The sequence below is a fragment of the Oncorhynchus gorbuscha genome, unplaced genomic scaffold (genome assembly GCF_021184085.1).
Source record: "Oncorhynchus gorbuscha isolate QuinsamMale2020 ecotype Even-year unplaced genomic scaffold, OgorEven_v1.0 Un_scaffold_28:::fragment_4:::debris, whole genome shotgun sequence".
Classification (NCBI taxonomy): Eukaryota; Metazoa; Chordata; class Actinopteri; order Salmoniformes; family Salmonidae; genus Oncorhynchus; species Oncorhynchus gorbuscha.
In genome coordinates, this window is record NW_025745144.1 from 129,670 (window position 1) to 154,093 (window position 24,424).

Sequence of the window (24,424 nt, forward strand, 5' to 3'; positions counted from 1 at the left end):
AGTGGCATAATTTTATTAAAACATTAATAATTATTCTATAATCTTATTCAATTTGTTGTCTTTGTTAAATATATGCTTTTGCATGACATACTCATGTCCCTTGTCATAACAGTTATTTTGGACTTTGTGTTTTTCATCTCGTTGCTGTGAGGAATCATCTGTAAAGACAGACAGATGTTACTAGTTGGCCCTTTGTCCCATTCGGCACAGACATCCTTCCTTTCCATTGGTCCCCTGGAGTGCTGCAGGCTCCCTAATAGGCCTGGTGCGAGGGTGTGTGGAATGGGACCGCACAGGGTGATGGGTAATGGAGTCATTAATAACGCAGACCTCCCTTAAGATGCTCAGATGTTCGTTAGGCAGAGCCACAAGGGAACCAGCGAAAAGGATGGAATTTGATTTAAATCCAAAAATGCAAAGTAAGCTTTTGAAGATGATAATGTTTATGCTGCCAAGGGCCCATTTTGCCACTTAATCAAATTAATTGATCCACACACATACTGTATGCACACGCACACATGCATGCATAAACACACAAACACACACACACACACACACACACACACACACACACACACACACACACACACACACACACACACACACACACACACACACACACACACACACACACACACACACACACACACACACACACACACACACACACACACACACACACACACAGCATTTTTCATACAGTTTTAATATTTCCATCACATGTGCAACACCAAAAAAAAACGAGGTCTGCCAAATACAGAACTCCATATTTGTACAATAACATTTGAATAACAGACAAGATAACTGTCCTTTTGCTGAAGCAGGAGATGGTGGTTAATTTCCTGTAAACTGAGTACGAACAATTCTCAATCAAAAGATCAAAACATTAAAGTTTCATACAAAAGTGCATCTCAGGTTCAATGAATGCAAAAACATTTACATAACAGAATGATTTATATTGGTGTATTATAATGCCACAATGGCTTCCAGCTTGAGCAGAGAGCAGAGCAATGGGATACCGCAGGAAACAGGGAAGGAAGAGGAGGAGTTGGGAGCTCTCAAGGAGAGCCCAGGACATAAGTTTAAGCACATCCCCCAGAGAGACCTAATACATGTAGTCTCCCCCACGACCCCAAATCAAAATGGATTTATTCCCCATTGCAAAAAAAATGTAATACAAAGAGCTAAGAAAAATGACATAATTTTTCCAGTAATCTCCAGGCTTGAACGAGCAGTAAACATTAATAACAGAAACGTACAGGTTTGAGTCAGTGGGCTGGAGATTTCCCATGATGCTCTAGGAGACACAGGGGGGTTGACAATGTCTCTGTTACCGTGCCAACCAGAGTAGCTAGCTGGCCTTTTCAAATCTGTGTCACTGCTTTTGCATATATCAGAACCCTGTCCTGTTTTTCTCCATTGTTTTCTTTTTTTCCCTTTGTCTCATTTGAACTTGTCCATGTGCAGTTAGGCAGGCGGACCAGATTAAATGCACAACTTAGTCTTCAGCTGGTCAACTGGAATGGCAGCCATGTTGGAATGAGACCTGTGATGTCATGTCAGGCTCTGCTGGTGATCAAGCATCCTGCTATACCCTTCTGTCATAAGTGACCAGGTCAGGATAGTGTCACATACAGGAAATGTGTGCTGATGAAAAGGGACCTTACTGACCATACCACAACTTCATGTTCCCTATATAATAATACCCCACATTGGCACCCTGTTTCGCCAACATATTGTGGATGACTTCCACATCTTCTTGTTGACAGTAGCATTTTCTGTTTGAGCTTTTTTTCTCTCTTTAATTTTTTGGGGACAACCGGTTCTGAACTGTACATTAGCAAATACTGTACTGTATAAGACTACAATTTAGCTGGAGTTATTAAGCAACACATGAAGAAGTACTTCTATTTACAAAGATAGTTGTCCAGTTTTGGTGACATGACGACCAGGCAAAGACCAGAGATACGTTTTTCTGTCTTTTTTTCACACCTCTGTCTTTCATCTGTACTTTTCTTTTTGTGTGACATGGTCCTTCCTTATGTGAAGTGAATCCAAAGTTCAGTGCAAACGAGCCAGTGGGCTATTGCACTGACGGTGGTTGGAGGACTGACTGGGTCAGACATGATTCTCCTCCTTCGCCGTATGGTTCTCCTCTCCTCCTCAGGCCAAGTGATGATCTGCCTGGTTAGCTGCTGTGCTGAGTCAGCGTGTGGTTCTGGATAGGAGGAAGAACAGAGAGGGAGAGAGAGAGAAAGGAATGAAACGACTGAATCAAGATCAAATTGAACACAAGGACATTCCATTTCATTCAACATTTGCTCCGTTTAGAAAGTTTGAATTTGAACACTGAATATCTTCCCATTAATATTAAGGCATATTCCTAATACCAAATAATGAATTCACCATTGGTTTTTCAGAGGGTTAGTGATTGACATAATGTAGTGTTGTAAGTGGTGAATGTCAGGATGTGGGTGTATGTGGAGCCATATGTTCTGGTCCTCCAAGGGATTAAAGATGGTTACGTCCTCTCCTGACACACTGACACGCCACCACGGAGCTGACAACATCTCCCTCCATCCAACATCTCCCTCCCTACAACATCTCAATCCCCAACCATCAATACCAACATCAGATCAATGGCTGTGGCCATGGAAACAACAGTTACCATGTAATATCTGTTATGGAATATATTAACACACACACAGGGTTGGGGAGTATAAGGGATTACATGTAAGGGATTACATGTAAGGGATTACAAAATAATGTTAACTGTAATCCGTTAAATTACCAGCAAAAATATTGTAATCAGATTACAGATTGTTTTGAAAAACTAGATGATTACTTTGAGGATTACTTTTGTAAATAGCATTTTTCAGTAGTGCTCAATGCATGCCATTCCATGGGCGCTGCATTTATTTTTCAGCTCGAATCAATGAGCCCAATCAGTCCTCATGACAACAAAATCATAAACAACAGAGTAGGGCTGTACTTGGCTATACTTTCATATTTCTTTTACTTCCATAAGTCCTATTCCTGAAGATCAATGGGTATAACATTTATTGGAATGACTGTAATTCTGATAGACTTTGGTTTTTAATGTAAAGATATAAACTCAGCAAAAAAAAGAAAAGACCTCTCACTGTCAACTGTGTTTATTTTCAGCAAACTTAACATGTGCAAATATTTGTATGAACATAACAAGATTCAACAACTGAGACAAACTGAACAAGTTCCGCAGACATGTGACTAACATAAATGGAATAATGTGTCCCTGAACAAAGGGGGGGGTCATAATCAAAAATCAAAAGTAACAGTCAGTATCTGGTGTGGCCCCAGCTGCATTAAGCACTGCAGTGCATCTCCTCCTCGTGGACTGCACCAGATTTTCCAGTTATTGCTGTGAGATGTTACCCCACTCTTCCACCAAGGAACCTGCAAGTTCCCAGACATTTCTGGGGGGATTTCGCCCTAGCCCTCACCCTCCCATCCAACAGGTCCCAGACGTGCTCAATGGGATTGAGATCTGGGCTCTTCCCTGGTCATGACAGGACACTGACATTCCTGTCTTGCAGGAATACACACACAGAACGAGCAGTATGGCTGGTGGCATTGTCATGCTGGAGGGTCATGTCAGGATGAGCCTGCAGGAAGGGTACCACATGAGGGAGGAGGATGTCTTCCCTGAAACGCACAGCGCAAAGCTCAGTCCGATGATGCTGTGACACACCGCCCCAGACCATGATGGACCCTCCACCTCCAAATAGATCCCGCTCCAGAGCACAGGCCTCGGTGTAACGCTTATTCCTTCGACAATAAATGTGAATCCAGTCAGTAGAAAGGCCTCTTTAGTGTCCTAAGGTTTCATAACTGTGACCTTAATTGCCTCCCGTCTGTAAGCTGTTAGTGTCTTAACGACCGATCCACAGGGGCATGTTCATTAATTGTTTATAGTTCATTAAACATGGGAAACAGTGTTTAAACCTTTACAATGAAGATCTGTGAAGTTATTTGGATTTTTAACGAATTGTCTTTGAAAGACAGGGTCCTGAAAAAGGGACGTTTCTTTTTTTGCTGAGTTTAATTTAATCGTATTATTATATGTAGTAGAAAGCGACGGGTTAGAAGAAGTCTTCATAACCGACCCATAATGTAACATTTAACATCAATATATTGCCAGCTATTTAAACTTTAACATTGGTTTATCCTGCAATAGATGTCGATCAATTGGTAACATACATTTCTGTCTTCTTCTAATGTAGCCAGATTACGTTACTGAGTTTGGGGTCATCCCAAAATTACGTTACTGATTACAATTTTGGACAGGTAACTAGTAACTGTAACAGATTACATTTAGAAAGTAACCTACGCAACCCTGCACACACACAAACACTCACACACACACCAGTGGGGTGTGGTGCATTGAGGGAGAGTGGTTGTAGTGGGGGCAGCTGCGCCAGCTAGGTTCTTTAAAGGAGTGTGTGTGTGTGTGTGTGTGTGTGTGTGTGTGTGTGTGTGTGTGTGTGTGTGTGTGTGTGTGTGTGTGTGTGTGTGTGTGTGTGTGTGTGTGTGTGTGTGTGTGTGTGTGTGTGTGTGTGTGTGTACCAGGGGGTGTGTTACTGGTGTCCCTGGTGGGCCAAATCCAGGTCATCTTTTGAAGTGACTGCTAATCCCTTTAATGCAAACCACATGCCCCACTTGCTGCGCTCTGTTAAAAACATGGCCTTGGACTCACTGCACTTCCACGGACTAGGCACACCTGTCAAACACTCATCAGTACGCTGATTACACACACAAAGAAGAACAGTGACATATAGTTCAAACACACCCTCACACGTAAGCAAACTCCTACTCCGGATAGGTTTGAATTGTCTTTGAATAAAGGTTTGAATTCTCTTTGAATAAACAACATGGAAAGACCCTGAACCACAAAAGGTTGTGACTCCTTCAGCGAGCCTGAGCCATAAAGGTGAGTTTACTAATGCACTGACTGCAGTCACCTTCAGTCTTATCAACATAGCAGAATCCCTAAGGCAGGCTAGGCCACGTCCATTAGTCCCCTCCCCTCCATCCCCTCCCTCTTTACCGTTTCAAGTGCCTCCATATAAAGCATTTAAACACCTCGACAGCTTTCCTTTCAGCCGGGGCGATTACTTTCCGACAGGTGGGGTAATAAGCTGTTTGACGGGGGCAGGAGGGAGTTTGACCCCTAGAAGGGTTAGCCTCGGCTTGCCTGGGGCCCCATCTGGGCCCCCGCACTTCATTTTAAAGAGCCGGTCCCGGCTTCTCCTCTCTCCTCTGCTTCCCTCTCCTCTCTCTCTCTTTCCTCTCTTCTTTCGATGAAATAAAGCTCCTTTAAGTGAGTCTGGGAGGAGACTCCCCACGGGACGCCCCCCCCACCTCCCATCCCCCCGGTGAAGACATCCGTGGCATTGCCGGGGAGGGACAGGAGCACGGCAACCTTATTAATGAATGCGGCCCATTACCCGTCAGCCTGGCTCCTCGGTGACTCCCAGAAGCCCCTGCAGTACGTGACTTCAAATGGCAGGATATTGACACGGAGCGAGCAAAGCGGCCGGGAGAGAGTGTGTGTGCTTTTTCTATGTCTATGTGTGTTAGAGAGAGAGAGAGAGGGAGAGCGAGTGTGCCTGTGTGTGTGTTTGTGTACTGTATGTGTACTGTGTGTGTGTGTAGGTGCGTGTGTGTGTGTGTTTGTGTGTATGTGTGTGTGTCTGGACCCCAAAGGAATGTAGCTCCTTGGATATAATGTAGGGCTCGTAACAGCTATTAGAGGTGAAAATAACCCCCCTGGGGAGTACCCCCCCCTCCATCTCCGCCACCCTACCCCTTGCACATCCCAGCTTTGTCTGACACACACTGCATTCTACCTTTTCCTTAAACATGCCAGTAGTTTTCTCACTGAGGGCTTTTTCAAGGACGGTGCTAAACGACTTCAGTGGCCGTGGCAGCCATGCAGGCTGGAGGGAAATAGAAAGAAAAGAAAGAAAGAATGAAAGAGATAAAAAAAGAAAAAAAAGGGGGAAAAAAGGAAAATGATACCTTTACCTCTGTGGATATTGAACTCCACAGAGTGGAAGATAGATACTGTTCTGTATATCAGTGGAGAAAGGGGGGAGGGAGAGAGTGATAGAGGGAGAGAAAATAAGAACTCCATCATTCAATTTCGACTCTATCATTTTATGAAATTCTTGAAGGCCAATGTGTGCAACCATTCACACAGTGAAATACAGCAAATACACCTCAGCTCCTAGCCTCAGCCCACCAATGTCACCTAAATCAATCATGTCAATTCATAACAGATTGACTGACCCCAACCACTAAACCCCTTACCACCAATCTCCTTGCTACCCCATCTTCCTTCTTCCTAACCCCCAATCTCACACTCACTTACCCCGCATCTCCCCCTATCTTATCCTCAATCTCCCACTCTCTTACCCACAGTCTCCCTTACCCCCCATGGTTCTTCTTCCCGACCACCCGCTGGGCTACATACACCACGCTGCTATACTGCAGGTCCCAGTTACCAGCAGAGCCCAGGTAAAACCCTTAGCAGTCAATTCTCCACTAAATAAAGTTTTGCTCTGATCAATAATGAGCATCCGTCTCTCTCCCGAATAAAGCCTGTGACTGAGAAGGCTCTTCTTCCTCCTCTCTCTGCTCCATCGATTGGCTCTCTGCCACCGTTAACCCTCCAACCGCCTTCTTTCATCAGATTACATCATATTGCTGGAACACCCTCGGGGGGTGAGAGGGAACGGAGGGAGGGAGGGAGAATGCCCGGCAGGGGTCCTGTGTACCTATGAAAACCCATGCAAATGTCTTAAAGAATTTAACAGAGAAGGAGGAGAGGAAGAGAGATAGAGAGAGGGAGGAGAGAGACAGGGAAAGTGCATGCAGGCTGGGGAGTTGATTTATTAACTAATCATTCTTTATGTAGTTTCCAATTCCTATGGTTTCCATCAATAGCACCGGTCTGGGCTCCAGTGTAGCAAGGCAACAGAGGTGTACCTGTTACATCAGCCCTGCAGAGGAAAAAGCCAAACAGATCAGCTGCCATTTTAAACCTCTCGTTTACTCTAGGTCGTGTTCCCCTGCTCAGACATTGCATGCATCAACCAATGGTTGCATGCCACATTATCGACTGTGTCATCGACTGACAGATTGCTATAACTTATGATGAGGTTAGCTGATACTTAAAATACATATCTAGGAGTTGTAAGATCTGGCATGCGTCAGTCCCTGATCTACAAACTAGGCAAAACTATAGCAGGACTAAAAACTCATTCTTTCTGGTTCTGGAATGTCTACTACAAACCAGAGCTGTGACTTTATAGAGTGTTCAGAAAGCTGATGGAATGAACAATAATTACTCTCTAAGCTTGGGTCTCGGGGGACCCCTCAAACTGGGGGAGAGTCGAGGAGACATTATATTATACAAGCGTGATGCCAGGCAACAGAGAGCACAGTCCAGGCCAGGTGAAAAACATCAGATTCTCATTAGGCCTCAAAGAGACATAATTGAAATGGTAAACATTTGTTGACACGTTTTATGCGCACCAATTCACAACAATGATTGAATAATTTGCTATAGAACCATTTAGGGAGTTGTCAGGTAATTTTGATTTGTGACATTTCAACTGACATTGAAAGACAGAAAAATGCCAAAACAATCTATTTTATTTTGAATCCTAACTTGAGATGCATGTATGAAATGGAAACTTTCTTCAAACTCATATATTCATATCAACAAGAACTGAAAGCGATTCCAGCACTAACTCCCCTTACTTCTGCTACCTGATTCCATCCAAGACCCTGCACAATTGTTTTTATTGTCATACAGCCCACAGTCCTAGCAGCGGTTATCCTCCCATGACTAAGCAGTACTGGCTATCCCCCCATGTCTAAACAGTAGTGGCTTCCCCCCATGTCTAAACAGTAGTGGCTATCCCCCCAGGTCTAAACAGTAGTGGCTATGCCCACCATGTCTAAACAGTAGTGGCTATGACCACCATGTCTAAACAGTAGTGGCTATGCCCCCAGGTCTAAACAGTAGTGGCTATCCCCCCATGTCTAAACAGTAGTGGCTATCCCCCCCATGTCTAAACAGTAGTGGCTATGCCCCCCATATCTACTGAGTGTGTGCTGAAACTACCTCTCTGCTCGTAGCGGACATAAGTCTGCTGACATACAGTAGCTGGATCTGGAGCACAGGGAGCAAGCGGAGCGCCAAACCACAGAGATCCAGCCACAGCACACTGCTCGTCATCAGTCAGAAGTTTAATTAATGCATAAGAGCAGAGCACGCTGCTGCTCAGATACGCTGAGAAAAGAACTCACAGGCTCAGAACAGATCACAGGTTAAATTGGAACATTGGGCTGCTTTAAGAGACACATATGGGTCATGCTGTATCCGAACTACTAACACAAAGCACTGGACAAATGCTATTTCATTCCACAAAGCTCTAAATAGCCATTTTCTATGGTGTTTTCACCAGATACTCTAAAAAGACTGATCATACCTAACCTGTATATGTGAAGTTCACCCCTATGACCAGACAGAGAAGGCCCATGCAGTCCTAGTGCTACATTCCCTGAATAGTGATCGCGGGTTTAATTGAACCCAGGCCAGTATTGACTCAGTCCCCCTTTGCTTGCATTGATCTCCATTCCATACTGTTGGCACGACCACTAGGGGTGCAATCTCTTCCTGTTTGGCTTATGAAGAATACAATCAAATGAATAAATACAACTAATAAAACTAGCAGTTGTCACTTTCCATAGTCAACACTTATTGACTGTATTAGTATATACTGTATTCTATTCTACTGTATTTTAGTCAATGCCACTCTGACATTGCTCAATCTAACATTTATATTTTTCTTAATTCCATTTTTAGATTTGTGTGTATTATTGTGAATTTTTTTAGATGCTACTGCACTGTTGGAGCTCGGAGTGCAAGCATTTTGCTACACCCGCAACAACATCTGATAAATATGTGTATGCGACCAATAAAATTTGATTTGATTTATTTGGGCATAGGGAGGGCTGACCTTGTCGTTGTTTGGCCACCACCGCTATGGTCTCCTTGGTAACCAATCGCCTTGTTTGAAGTGTGGTGTCTGGGGACACGTAGACATTCAGTACAGCTCTGGGGCTAGGGTGGAGTGGGGAGACTTTGGTGTGTGTCTTATTGTGTCTAGCCTCTGGCATGTGGTTGTGTGGATAATAGCCATGTAATAAATGAGTAATAGCTGGGATAGTCTGGGTGGATAGAAAAAGAGCCATCTATTTATCACACCATGATCTGTTTCACCTGTCTTGTGCTTGTCTCCACCCCCCACCAGGTGTCTCACATTTTTGTCCATTATCCCCTGTGTATTTATACCTGCGTTTTCTTTTTGTCTGTTAGGCTGTTCGTCTTGTCTCGTCAAGTCATCCCAGCGTCTTTTACGTATGTTACCTTCTCTCTAGTTCTGTTTTCTAGTCTTCCAGGTTCTGACCTTTATGCCTACCCTGACCCTGAGCCTGCCTGCCGTTCTGTCCCTTGATGACTCTGCCTTGGATTACAAACCTCTGCATGCCCTCAATCCAGTAGACTCAGACCAGCTCTTCCTGCAAGGAGCCACCATTGGAAGACACTAGGAGCTACTTCAGAACCTTATGGAGGGACTCCATACCTTGGAAGAACTCCGTGACCATACAGTTGAAGTGACCCCAAGCATACTTCCAAAGTTGTGGCAAAATGGCTTAAGGACAACAAAGTCAAGGTATTGGAGTGGCCATCACAAAGACCTGACCTCAATCCCATAGAACATTTTTGGTCAGAACTGAAAAAACGTATGCGAGCAAGGAGCAAGGAGGCCAAGGAGGAATGGGCCAAAAATCACCCAAATTATTGTGGAAAGCTTGTGGAAGGCTACTTGAAACGTTTGACCCAAGTTAAACAATTTCAAGGCAATGCTACCAAATACTAATTGAGTGTATGTAAACTTCTGACCCACTGGGAATGTGATGAAAGAAAGAAAAGCTGAAATAAATCACTCTACTATTCTGACATTTCACATTCTTAAAATAAAGTGGTGATCCTAACTGACCTTAGACAAGGAAGTGTTACTAGGATTAAATGTCAGGAATTGTGAAAAACTGAGTTTAAATGTACTTGGCTAAGGTGTATGTAAACTTCCGACTTCAACTGTATGTTCAACTCATTACTAGAGCAAGCCACAATGGAAACCCCTGGATCCTGGAACCAGCCGTGAGTTTCTCTTCCAGTTCTCGCTCATCTTTGATCCACAGCCCTCTTCATTTCCTTTGGATTGGTCAGAAATATAATATTTTAGAACACTGATATCTGGAAGGGTGCTCGATTGGGCTACAGGGATGTGGGATCAACAATCCGCTGTTTGCCTTAGTCTGGAGATTTCATGGAGGTGGTAAGGAAGGTGTTTTATTCCCATGTGTCTGGGAGAGAGGCGGCTGAGAAGCTACTTCATCAAGACTCGCGGTTGACTTTCGTACGCTGGCCGCCGAGAGAGCCTTGAACCCGGAGTCCTTGTTCAATACCTAACCTTCATGGATTATTGGAGGAAATAAAAAAGGAATTCACAGCCCGGGAGTTACCCAGGGACCACAACTCCCTCATAGCCTTGACTATAAGGATCGATGGGCGCCTCCGGGAACGCAGGAGGGAGAGAAGGTCTGTTCTCAGCCACACTCGCTTGTCCACGGTTTCACCCTCGCCTCCAAAGAACCCCGGAAGTCCCCGACGCTTGCATTCCCAAGAAAGACCGAGACCCCTCGGGGATCATCTCGGACTAGCGGCTCATCTCCTCCTGAACCCATGCAACAGGGCAGGGCTCGATTGTCTCCCAATGAACATTTACGCAGGCTGAGCGCCAACAGTTGCCTGTAGTGTGGTACAACAGAACATTACTTATCCACCTGTCCAGTAAAAGATCAGGCTCATCAGTAGGTACGGGAACGCTGGTGGGCCATACAGGGAGTCTCCAAACTCCCATTACTCACACTCCACTCCACGCTATCCTGCTGTGGGCTGACTGGTCAGAATCTCTCCGGGTGCTCATTGACTCTGGGGCTGACGAGAGCTTCATGGACGCTAAACTGGTATCTGAGCTGGGTATCTCTACTCAACTCCTCTCTATTCCCGTGGACGCCAGTGCTTTGGACTGATGCTCCGTTGACAGGGTCACTCACAGTACGGTTCCCGTTAACCAGCGAGTGTCAGGTAATCACAATGATTCCATACAGTTTCTACTAATTCGATCTCCTCATACACCTGTGGCTTTGGGATTTTCATGGCTCCAGAGGAAAAAAACCCTGATTGACTGGGCTACTCCTTCTATCCTGGATTGGATCCCTTTCTGCAATGCACATTAGCTTAACTTCTTCGAGATAGGGGGCGCTCTTTTAATTTTGGGATAAAAAACGTTCCCGTTTTAAACAAGGTATTTTGTCACGAAAAGATGCTCGACTATGCATGTAATTGGCAAAGATATTATCTGTGAGTGCCCCAGAACTAATGCTACAGGCGAAACCAAGATGAAATTTCATACAGGAAATGGTCCAGATTTTGAATGCCCTGTGTTCCAATGTCTCCTTATATGGCTGTGAATGCGCCAGGAATGAGCCTGCACTTTCTGTCGTTTCCCCAAAGTGTCTGCAGCATTGTGATGTATTTGTAGGCATATCATTGGAAGATTGACCATAAGAGACTACATTTACCAGGTGTCCGCCCGGTGTCCTCCGTCGAAATTATTGCGTAATCTCCAGGTCCATGCGCGTTCCATTTTCTTCAGAGGTGAAACCAAACTGCCATGAATGATTTATCATCGATAGATATGTGAAAAACACCTTGAGGATTGATTCTAAACAACGTTTGCCATGTTTCTGTCGATATTATGGAGTTAATTTGGAAAAAAGTTTGCGTTGTAATGACTTAATTTTCGAGGTTTTTCTTAACCAAACGTGGTGAGCTATCTAACTGAGAGTCTCCTCATTGAAAACATCTGAAGTTCTTCAAAGGTAAATGATTTTATTTGAATGCTTTTCTTGTTTTTGTGAAAATGTTGTTTGCTGAATGCTAAGGTTAAATGCTATGCTAGGCTATCAATACTCTTACACAAATGCTTGTTTAGCTATGGTTCAAAAGCATATTTTGAAAATCTGAGATGACAGTGTTGTTAACAAAAGGCTAAGCTTGAGAGCTAATATATTTATTTAATTTCATTTGCGATTCTCATGAATAGGTAATGTTGCGTTATGCTAATGAGCTTGCGGCGATAATTACACTCCTGGATACAGGTTTTTTTTCGTAGCCAAACGTGATGAACAAAACGGAGCGATTTGTCCTACACAAATAATATTTTTGGAAAAACTGAACATTTGCTATCTAACTGAGATTCTCCTCATTGAAAACATCTGAAGTTCTTCAAAGGTAAATTATTTTATTTGAATGCTTTTCTTGTTTTTGTGAAAATGTTGCATGCTGAATGCTAGGCTTAATGCTATGCTAGGCTATCAAAACTCTTACACAAATGCTTGTTTAGCTATGGTTCAAAAGCATATTTTGAAAATCTGAGATGACATTGTTGTTAACAAAAGGCTAAGCTTGAGAGCAAATATATTTATTTAATTTCATTTGCGATTTTCATGAATAGTTAACGTTGCGTTATGGTAATGAGCTTGAGGCTATAAATAGGATCCCGGATACGGGATTGCTCATCGCAACAGGTTAAGGCAGCGCAGCTTGCCCTGGGACGTCGTTCTGCGGGCTTGGGAAAAGCCTTGGATCTCTCCGCGGTTCGCGCAGAGTACCAGGACCCAGGGAGGTTTTCAACAAGGCTCGTGCCACATCCCTTCCTCCGCATCAACCCTACGATTGTGCTACTGACCACCTGCCGGACACCACACCACCTCAGGGGGCGGCTTTATTCCCTGTCTGGCCCAGACACCAAGATCATGGTGGTATACATTGAGGACTCTCTAACTGCTGGGATCATGCATCCTTCATCTTCCCCTGCACCTCTGTATCGACTACTGGGGCCTCAATGACATCACTGTAAAAAATTGTTGCCCGATTCCACTCCTCTCCTCGGCTTTTGAGTGCCCCAGTAGTCGGCTTTTGAGCGACCATTTTTTGGAAGTTGGACTTTCGGAACGCCTACCACCTGGTTCGGATACGGGAAGGAGATGAGTGGAAGACAGCCTTCGACATGGCTAGAGGAGACTACGAGTACCTAGTTATGCCGTTTGGTCTGAACAACACTCCTGCAGTGTTCCAGGCTCTGGTCAACAATGTGCTCCGTGACATGATGAACCGGTTTGTGTTCGTCTACCTCGACAACATCCTTGTCTTTTCCCGGTCAGCTCAAGAGCATGTTCTCCAAGTCCGACAAGTCCTTCAGCGCCTCCTGGAGAACCAGTTGTTTGTAAAGCAGATAAATGGAAATTCCATTGTTCCACTGTCTCCTTCTGGGATACGTCATCGCTGCAGGGAACATTCAGATGGTTCCTGACAGATGAGAGCGGTGGTAAATTGGCCCCAACCCACATCCAGAGTGCAGCTGCAACATTTCCTGGGATTTGCTCATTTCCACTGCAGCTTTATTCAACTCCACAACACCCTGGCCTCCCCCCTCTTCACTCACCTCTCCCAAGGGTCCATTCATGTGGTCCCCTGCTGCTGACTGGGTGTTTCTGGATCTGAAGCACCGTTTCAGCACTTCCACCATCCTGATCCATCTGGACCCATCCCGTCAGTTCGTGATGGAGGTTGACGCCTCAGACATTGGAGTGGGGGCCGTCTTGTCCCAGCGTGCTGCCAAGACCAAAAGCTGCATCCCTACGCTTTCTTCTACCATCATCTCGATTCTGCTGAGAGGACCTATGATGTGGGAAATCGGGAACTTCTGGCGGTCAAGATTGTGCTGGATGAGTGTAGGCACTAGCTTGAAGGGGCGGAACATCCATTCTTAGTGTGGACCGACCATAAGAATTTGGAATATCTCTTCACTGCCAAGTGCCTCAACTCAACGCACGCTCATTGGGCTCTTTAAAAAAATTAAATGTATTTCAGCTTTATTGAACCAGGTAGGCCAGTTGAGAACAAGTTCTCATTTACAACTGCGACCTGGCAAGATAAAGCAAAGCAGTGCAACAGCAACACATGGAATAAACAAACGTATAGTCAATAACACAATAGAAAAAAATATATACAGTGTGTGCAAATGGCGTGAGGAGGGTAAGGCAATAAATAGGCCATAATAATTACAATTTAGCAAATTAACATTGGAGTGATAGATGTGCAGATGATGATGTGCAAGTAGAAATACTGGTGTTCGAATGAGCAAAAAACTAAATAAAAACAATTTGGGGATGAGGTAGGTAGATAGGATGGGCTATTTACAGACTGGCTGTGTAAAGCTGCAGCTATTAGCAGCTTAGCTTAGCTGCTCAGATAGCTGATGTTTAAAGTTAGTGATTTACACTAACAATTCGTTCCAGTCATTAGCAGCAGAGAACTGGAAGGAAAGGCAGCCAAACTTGGTGTTGGCTTTGGTTGATGACCAGTGAGATTTACCTGCTGGAGCGCGTGCTACGGGTGGGTGTTGTTATCATGACCAGTGAGCTGAGATAAGGCAGAGCTTTACCTAGAAAAGACTTATAGATGACCTGGAGCCAGTGGGTCTGGCGACAAATACTGTATGTAGCAAGGGCCAGCCGACGAGAGCATACAGGTCGCAGTGGTGGGTGGTATATGGGGCTTTGGTGACAAAACGGATGGCACTGTGATAGACTGCATCCAGTTTGCTGATTAGAGTGTTGGAGGCTATTTTGTAAACGACATCACCGAAGTCGAGGATCAGTAGGATAGTCAGTTTTACGAGGGTATGTTTGGCAGCGTGATTGAAGGAGGCTTTGTTGCGAAATACGAAGCTGATTCTAGATTTTATTTTCTAAGTCAGAACCGTCCAGAGTAATGATGCTAGTCGGGCGGGCGGGTGCGGGCAGCGATCCTCAGTCATAGTTGCTCTTATTTGCATATTATTATTAGTATTGGATAGAAAACACTCTGAAGTTTCTAAAACTGTTGATGTCCGTGAGTATAACATAACTCATATAGCAGGCAAAAACTTGGGAAATTCCACTTCCTGTTTTTTTTCTGGAGGTGGCAGATTTTCAACCATGGTCTCATTGAAATTACAGCGAAATATGGATGAGTTTTCACTTCCTACGCCTTCCACTAGATGTCAGCAGTCAATAGAACTTTGTCTGATGACTCTAATGTGAAGGGGGGGGTCGATTGACACAGGAAATAGTCACCACAGCCATGAGTGGACCATGCTTTCACCAGGCGCGTTCAAAGGGGAAGGACTTGCGCTCATCTGAAGTAATTCTAATTCTCCGGTTGGAACGTTATTCAAGATATATGTAAACAACATTCTAAAGATTGATTCAGTACATCGTTTGACATGTTTCTACTGACTGGAACTTTTGGACATGACTTTGGAATTGTTTACCAAACACGCTAACCAAAGTAGCTAATTGGACATAAATAACGGACATTTTCGAAAAAAATAAAGCATTTATTGTGCACCTGGGATTTCTAGGACTGCATTCTGATGAAGTTCATCAAAGGTAAGGAAACATGTATTTTCTGGTTTCTGTTGACTACAACATGGAGGCTAATTTGGCTACTGTTCTGAGTGCCGTCTCAGATTATTGCATGGGTTGCTTTTTCCGCAGACTTTTTTTGAAATCTGACACAGCGGTTGCATTAAGGAGAGATATATCTATAATTCCATGTGTATAACTTGTATTATCGTCTACATTTATGATGAGTATTTCTGTTGAAACGATGTGGCTATGCAAAATCACTTGATGTTTTTGGATCTAGTGACTGACTGCGTGTATTGGTTCCTGACTTCCCTTGCATATCGCGGGGACTATTCGATGCTAGTGCAGTCCGCCACAGGAAGTTTTTGTGCTGGTCGAGGGCAATCAGGTCCTGGAGTGAACCAAGTGCTAAATACGTTCTTAGTTCTACATTTTTTGAAAGCTGCATGCTTATTTAAGATTGTGAGGAAATTACTTTTAAAGAACGACCAGGCAACCTCTACGGACGGGATGAGGTCAATATCCTTCCAGGATACCCGGGCCAGGGCCATTGCCCCCTGTTATTCACTCGATTCAATTTAACCATCACCTACCACCTTGGGTCCAAGAATGTGAAGACTGACACCCTCTCCGCCTGTATAGTTCCGATGCTACACCATCTGACCCTGAGACCATCCTCCCTACCTCCGGTCTAGCAGCTACACTAGTCTGAGGTATTGAGAGCCGGAGCTGCAAGGCGCAGCATTCCCAGCCGGACACCGGATGTTCATACCAGATTCGGCCAGGTCCCCAGTCCTGGAATGGGCCCATTGCTCCAAACTCACCTGTCATCCCGGCTCCCATCGGACATTGGCTTTCATCAGCCAACGTTTTTGGTGGCCCATCATGGTTCCAGACATCTCCTCATTCGCCGCTGCCTGCACTGTGTGCGCACAGAACAAAACTCTGCGGCAAGCTCCAGCTGTCCTCCTTCAACCACTCGCTGTTCATCATTGCCCTTGGTCCCATATATCCCTGGATTTTGTCAACGGTCTCCCTCCGTCAGATGGCAACACCACCATCCTTACTGTGGTGGATAGGTTTTCCAAAACTGCACATTTCATTCCCCTTCCCAAGTTACCCTCAGCCAAGAAGACGGCCCAACTTGTGGTGCAGCAAGTCTTCCGGATCCATGGACTTCCGGTCAACATGGTCTCTGATCGGGGTCCTGAGTTCTCGTCCAGGTTCTGGAAAGCATTCTGCACCATCAATGGTTCATCGGCCAGCCTGTACTCCACAGCCAATCGGAGCGAGCCAATCAGGACCTGGAAACTACTTTTCGCTGCCTCGTCTCTGCCAACCCCACCACTTGGAGCCAGCAACTTGTGTGGGTGGAGTAGGCCCGCAACTCCCTTCCCTGCTCGGCCACTGGACTCTCAATCTTCGAGTGTTCCTTGGGTTACCAGCCCCCCTTTTTCCTGAGCAAGAGGAAGAGGTCAGCATACCCTCGGCCCAGATGTGCATTCGCCGCTGTCGGCTTACCTGGAAGAGAGCTTGGTCCGCTCTTCTCTAGACCTCCTCCATGTATCGGCGTGAAATATTCTGAGTACCGAACCATCCACCTCCTGTGTCTGCATCAGGGTCATATACTTTAAAAAAAAAATACTTTTTGAGGTGCAACGGGAGAAGACAGATCCCTTATTGGAGGGCTAGTGTGCTCTGTTCCACCAAATGATAATCATTACCCTGTCTATGTAGACAAGTGAATGGTGCTAGAAACCCACTATGCAGTGAGTGACTGAGGTAGCAAAACAACTGCACAACCACTGGGTTATTATAGAGCCTCATTAAGTGAAGCGACTACAGAGCAGCAAAGAGGGAAGGAGAGAGAGAACAGAGCGAGAGGGAGGGATGGAAAGAGGGAGGGGAGATAGAAATAGGAAGGGAAGGGAGATGGGGAGAAAGAGAAAGGGATATGGAGAGAAAGCAAGAGAGAGAAATGGTGAGAGAGATATATACACGAATTGAGAGAAGGCAGAGGGAGATGGGGAGAAAGTAAGAGAGAGAGAGAGAGATGGTGAGAGAGATACATACAGGAATTGAGAGAGAGCAGATGGAGAGGGAGGGAGATGGGGAGAATGAGACAGTGAAAAGAGAGAGAAAGAAAGCAGTTAGCGAGAGAAAGAGAAAAATCTGAGCTGATTTCTGAGGTGATAGCTTCAAACACAGATGCCTTTCCACACTTAAAACATAGACTATGACTAAATAACCCAATTAAGGATCTTTCATAGGGGAGCCATCTTGGGAGGGAGATGGTGGGGATGAGTCTTGGTGGGACGTGAGCCCTAGGCTACACACACTAATTAGACTGAGGCAGGGGGTGGAAGGGGGGTAGAGGATGTGAGATCCAAGCCTGTCACTGGGAGGGAGATGGGGTCCATGGAGCTCCACAGTCCCAGAAACAAAACAAAATTACTCATTTAACACATTTAACTGCTTCCCTGACGCACAAGAGTTTGCATGGTGTAGCGATGATGCTACAACACAGCACAGCAAACTCACTCATACAATACCCCTCTCTCTGTTCTCTGTCTCTCTCTCCTTTCCTCTCGCTGCTCTAGCTACTTCAGTGACAGAGTGGATTTTAGGAGTAAATTTGAGGCTACTGTTAGATTTGAGTTGAAACTGTGACGCCGACAAAGAACAAATACACTCTCACATTTACCCACTTGTTTGGAGAGAGTCAGTCAGAATATTCACTTTTAATAGCCACACAATTGGTGTCATGTAACATTTGTACAAAATTGAAATGTCTAATAATTATTGTACATGTTTGAAAGCGTATCTATGAAGAACTGTTTCATCTGACGCTGTGAGGACCAGCTAGCCTCAACAGGGTTTTGTAAAACACGTTTAGAATCAAACATTTGCAGAGTGAATCTCTTTAAACCTGGAATATATTTCTCATGCGGCGTTAATGACAAGCTTCATCAAAGTGTCAGAAAGTGAAATAGAAATACAAATGTGTGTGTGTTAGGGAACAGATCCGATGATGAATTCCAGCACTGAGCATCCCTCCCTCTGTTTGGTTTTAACTTTTCCCTGTAGTACAGCGAGCGGAGGAAGAAGAGAAAGAGAATGCCTCAAAGGCTTCTGGGAGTTTTTGTCATGTTTCCCTCCAGACACTGTGTTCGCATGTACACATCAGATCCATCCTTGGAGGAACAAACAGAGACACATACTCTACATACACACACACACACGCACAAACATACACACGTACACATACACAAACACACACACATACACACTGCAGCGAGAAAATCCTCCTAGGATCATTAGGTTTGTCATGCTGTCTAATTCTGATCCACCTATAGTAGGAAAGTAGAATGCCGAGACTGTGTTACGTCGTCGCCATTCATCTCACAATGTTCACATCCCCTTTTATAGGGCTGACGACTGTTTGTACAGCGTGTTTGTACATCATTATGGATACATTTAAATATTAATTATAGCGCATCACAAACAAACAGTTGTGCCCTTTTATTCACTTTTATTTTGATGCTCAACTTTTTGAAATAGTGACAGCATTGTGAGCACCTGGGAGTGATGAATAGAAGACCGGCTTGTCATTTAAAAAGGTAAAAACAGAAGTTCAAACGCATGTGAAGCTGTCACACTTGGCAAATGAAGATAGTGTATTCTCAAAAAGTGAAATGTAGATCAGCCTCAGAGTGGAAAGTGTTAGGGACATGATGCACTCAAGGTGGGGGCATATTCCAAATGGGCACATTCTAAAATCAATCTTCATGGGAATTATAGTCCCGATGTATCGTGTCAGAATAAGGCTTTGCCTCGTTTCAGTTTCTCAACGGCGGCGAGAACACAGATAAACATCACTCTCCAAAAAACACTGACAAACTTAACACTAAATAATATAATGTAATATTGTTTAAATAATATTTTGTGTGATGACCGCGTATATTTGGCTCTCGCAGACTTAAAATTGTTATCCGATCAACAGTAGAATGGGCTATGCTATTACATATGCTAATGCAATAAAATCATTAGTAATACAGCAAACCATGGTGATTATTTCTGCTCTATTTCCAAGATATAATATTTTCTCCCAATTTTTAAGTATTTTCCCCAGACATTATGGATGTCACGACATGCTTCGCTGTTTACACTAACACGGCGACACGCCAGCTAATACATTTCCTTCATTTAAAAGCTTGGCAATAATGGCTATCACACACAGAGGAAAAAGGAGGATTTAATTTGTGAGAAGAAGTACAACATGATACAGACGTGTTCTTGTGACTACTAGCACTCATTACAGAGCTGGCTCTTTGGACCGAGCATCGGCGTCTTTGAAGGAATCATTTTAAAAGACACTCCAATTAAGGTGTGTCCTGCGGGTATCTACGAAAAGAGGGAGAAGGAGAAGTCCTAGTGTACAAATTGACTACCCACTCATTCCCCTCCTCTCCTCTCCTCTCATCTGTCAATTGGAGCAGGACATACATGACTTCCAAGGAATGATAATGAAAGTGTAGTATAAAAAGAGCCCCAGCCAAGAGGAACGAGGGGGAATTTCATCCCAGAAGAAATGTACAAATGTAAGTGGAACTGCAAAATGAACTTCCACTTATAGAAAGATTTAAGCTGTGGCTAATTCACTGCCACCTCCATCAGTTAATGTATCTGCCTCATTAAACCAGTGGAATAGTAGAACATTGTCAGTGACTCAGTGCCTTATGTAATAAGGAAGAGACACATCCACTGAATCTAATACTGAGGAAAGGGGAGAACAAAAAAAATGTCAGTATGGCCAATCCTGAGTATCCACAAACCCCTGGCTTGTCCAAACCAGGGTAAGGGCATTGGGAGGAAGGAAGAGTACAGTAGATTGGAGGAGAGACTAGAAGAGGATGTGTCTCCTACCCATATGGGCGCATGGGTGGTGGACGGTAGGGGGTAGTGGAAGAGAGAGAGAGAGAAAATGAGAGAGAGAGAGAATGAAAGAGGGAAAGAATGAGAGAGAGAGAATGAGAAAGAAAGAAAGAGAGTGAGAGAGAGAGCGAGTGAGAGAGAGCAGGGAGACCATACCGGAGACCACACCACAGCTGGCCCTGATAGCACCAACACTGAACCATTGGCCCTCCCCATCAGTACCTCTTGCAATATCTCCACTCCATATTTTAATGGGATGGGGGAAGGGGAAAGGTGGTGTGTGGAGGTTGGGGACGGGTCACAAGAGGATTCAGGAAACAATGATGGTCTAGGGGAGAGCAGAGTCTCTTCTGGACTGTGGATTCTGGGTCACCGAGGCCCAGGAGTCAGTCAATCTGTCCGGTCCGAGGGGGTGGCCGGGCGGGGGGTCCTGGAAGGGCTGATTAGACGGATGCTCTCCCATCATCCATCTCGACAGGCCGGCAAAAATTGTCTACTCCTCGCAGGGTAGAGTTCACAGGGGGAGGCAGTGTAGGAGAAGGGGGGAGGCGGGCGGGGAGAGGGGAGTGGCCCTGCATACCTGTTACAGCCTTTGGTCTGTTTCAGGGAATCTCAGCAGCAAATTAATAAAATATTGTTGCTGCTTCCCTTTACCTGCCTACCATGGCAGACAGCTCTCCCTCTCCTCTCCTCTCTCCCTCCTGCCTGCTTGCTTCCGCTATTCTCTCTCCCCCCAGCCTGCAGTAACCCCCTGACCTCTCTGACTACAGTGAGAGATGAGGAGTCGAGGTAGCCAGAGTGTCTGGGTGTAGGAGGAGAGAGAAACTCAAAACTCCAGGTAGACCAGGCAGAGAGAGAAGCAACATCTATCTCCTCATTGCTGGATGACAGCTTCACTACAAAGAGATTGACAAATATTTTCACCATGTTAAGGGAGACATTTGTGAGTAGTGATATAAAAACCAACATCCCAAAACAAACAGCTCGTATACGGTACATAAACTTTGACTAGCATTATGCCGCATTATGGATCCAGTAGAAAAGAGACATCTACAGTTGAAGTCAGAAGTCTACATACACTTAGGTTGGAGTCATTAAAACTCGTTTTCAACCACTCCACACATTTATTGTTAACAAACTAGAGTTTTGGCAAGTCGGTTAGGACATCTACTTTGTGCATGACACAAGTCATTTCTCCAACAATTGTTTACAGAGATTATTTCACTTATAATTCACTGTATCACAATTCCAGTGGGTCAGAAGTTTACACACACTAAGTTGACTGTGCCTATAAGCAGCTTTCAAAATTCCAGAAAATGATGTCATGGCTTTAGAAGCTTCTGATAGGCTAATTGACATTATTTGAGTCAATTGGAGGTGTACCTGTATTTCAAGGCCTACCTTCAAACTCAGTACCTCTTTGCTTGACATCATGGGAAAATCAAAAGAAATCAGCCAAGACCTCAGAAAAACAATTGTAGACCTCCACAAGTCTGGTTCACCCTTGGAAGCAATTTCCAAATGCCTGAAGATACCACATTCATCTATACAAACAATAGTACGTATAAACACAATGGGACAACGCAGCCGTCATACCGCTCAGGAAGGAGACGTGGTCTGTCTCCTAGAGATGAACGAACTTTGGTGCGAAAGTACAAATCAATCCCAGAACAACAGCAAAGGACCTTGTGAAGATGCTGGAGGAAGCTGGTACAAAATGACCCCAAACATACTTCCAAAGTTGTGGCAAAATGGCTTAACTTCTTATGGCTGGGGGCAGTATTGAGTAGCTTGGATGAAAGGTGCCCAGAGGTGCCTAGAATAAACTGCCTGCTCCTCAGTCCCAGTTGCTAATATATGCATATTATTAGTACATTTGGATAGAAAACACTCTGAAGTTTCTAAAACTGTTTGAATGATGTCTGTGAGTATAACATAACTCATATGTCAGGCAAAAACCTGAGAAAGAATCCAAACAGGAAGTGGGAAATCTGAGGTTGGTCGATTTTCAACTCAGCCCCTATCGAATACACAGTGGGATATTGGTCAAGTTGCACTTCCTAAGGCTTCCACTAGATGTCAACCGTCTTTAGAAACTTGTTTGAGGCTTCTACTGTGAAGTGGAGCCGGATGAGAGTTGAATGAGTCAGGTGTCTGGCAGAGTGCCACAGGCTGGTCACGCATTTCACATGAGAGGTAGCTGCGTTCCTTTGCTTTTCTGAAGACAAAGGAATTCTCCGGTTGGAACCTTATTGATGATTTATGTTAAAAACATCCTAAAGATGGATTCCATAAATTGTTTGACATGTTTCTAAAGGACTGTAACATAACTTTTTGACATTTTGTCTGCAACTAGTGAACGCGCTTCGTTTTGATTTGATTTTTGGAAAAAATTATGGACATTATCGAACAAATGGCACGTTCTGACCTTTATTTCCTTTGTTTTGTATGTATTTAGTATGGTCAGGGCGTGAGTTGGGGTGGGAAGTCTATGTTTGTTTTTCTATGATTTGGGGATTTGTATGTTTCGGCCTAGTATGGTTCTCAATCAGAGACAAGTGTCATTAGTTGTCTCTGATTGAGAATCATACTTAGGTAGCCTGGGTTGCACTGTTTGTTTGTGGGTGATTGTCTATGCTAGTTGCTTGTGTCAGCACAGGTCTCATTTATAGCTTCACGGTCGTTATTGGGTTATTGTTTTTGTATTCAGTGTTCAGTACTTTCTTTAATTAAATATTCACCATGAACACATACCACGCCGCATTTTGGTCCTCCGATACTTCTCGCCTCTCCTCTTCAGATGAAGAGGAGGAAGACCGTGACAACAAATCAAACATTTATTGTGGAACTAGGATTCCTGGGAGTGCATTCTAGGATTCCTGGGAGTGCATTCTGATGAAGATCATCAAAGGTAAGTGAATATTTATAATGTTATTTCTGATTTCTGTTGACTCCAACATGGAGGATATATGTAAATGTTTTCTGAGCGCCGTTCTCAGATTATTGCATGGTTTGCTTTTTCTGTAAAGCTTTTTTGAAATCTGACACAGCGGTTGCTTTAAGGAGAGGTATATCTATAATTCCATGTATAACACTTGTATTTTCATCAACATTTATGATGACAATAAAATAATAAACATATTATTTTAAAAAAACATTTATGATGAGTATTTCTATAAATTGATGTGGCTATGCAAAATCACTGGATGTTTTTGGAACTACTGAACATAACGAGTCAATGTATACTCAGATTTTTTATATAAATATGAACTTTCTCAAACAAAACATACATGTATTGTGTAACATGAAGTCCTATGAGTGTCATCTGATGAAGATCATCAAAGGATAGTGATTCATTTTTATCTCTATTTGTGCTTTTTGTGACTCCTCTCTTTGGCTGGAAAATGGCTGTGTTTTTCTGTGGCTTGGTGGTGACCTAACATAATCGTTTGTGGTGCTTTCGCTGTAAAGCCTTTTTAAAATCAGATACTGTGGCTGGATTAATGAGAATGTTATCTTTAAAATGGTGTAAAATACTTGTATGCTTGAGGAATTTAAATTATGAGATTTTTGTTGTTTTTCAATTCGGCGCTCTGCACTTTCACTGGCTGTGGTCATATCGATCCCGTTAACGGGATTTCAGCCCTAAGAGTTAAATGTATTTAGCTAAGATGTATGTAAACTTCCGATTTCAAGAAACATTGTATTCTAGAAACATTGTCCACGCTGTACAACACATTGTAGGTCTATAAAGAAAAATGTAATTTTCTTTGAAAACACGTGTCTTCATTATTAAAAATAAGGAACTCCAGGCGGAGTCAGTGGATGGTCT

General features: G+C 44.0%; 1 protein-coding gene across 6 annotated transcripts in view; it reads right to left on the minus strand.

Moving 5' to 3' along the window:
* Positions 1-688: 688 nt before the first annotated feature.
* Positions 689-24,424, minus strand: part of LOC124017588 (zinc finger protein 521-like) — a 91,010-nt gene continuing 67,274 nt past the window's right edge. For all 6 annotated transcript variants that reach the window (XM_046332791.1, XM_046332787.1, XM_046332792.1 and 3 more), the window contains exon 5: positions 689-2,218. In XM_046332791.1, coding sequence (XP_046188747.1) covers positions 2,189-2,218 — 30 coding nt within the window. In that variant the 3' untranslated portion in view covers positions 689-2,188. The remainder of the gene's footprint in view (positions 2,219-24,424) is intronic.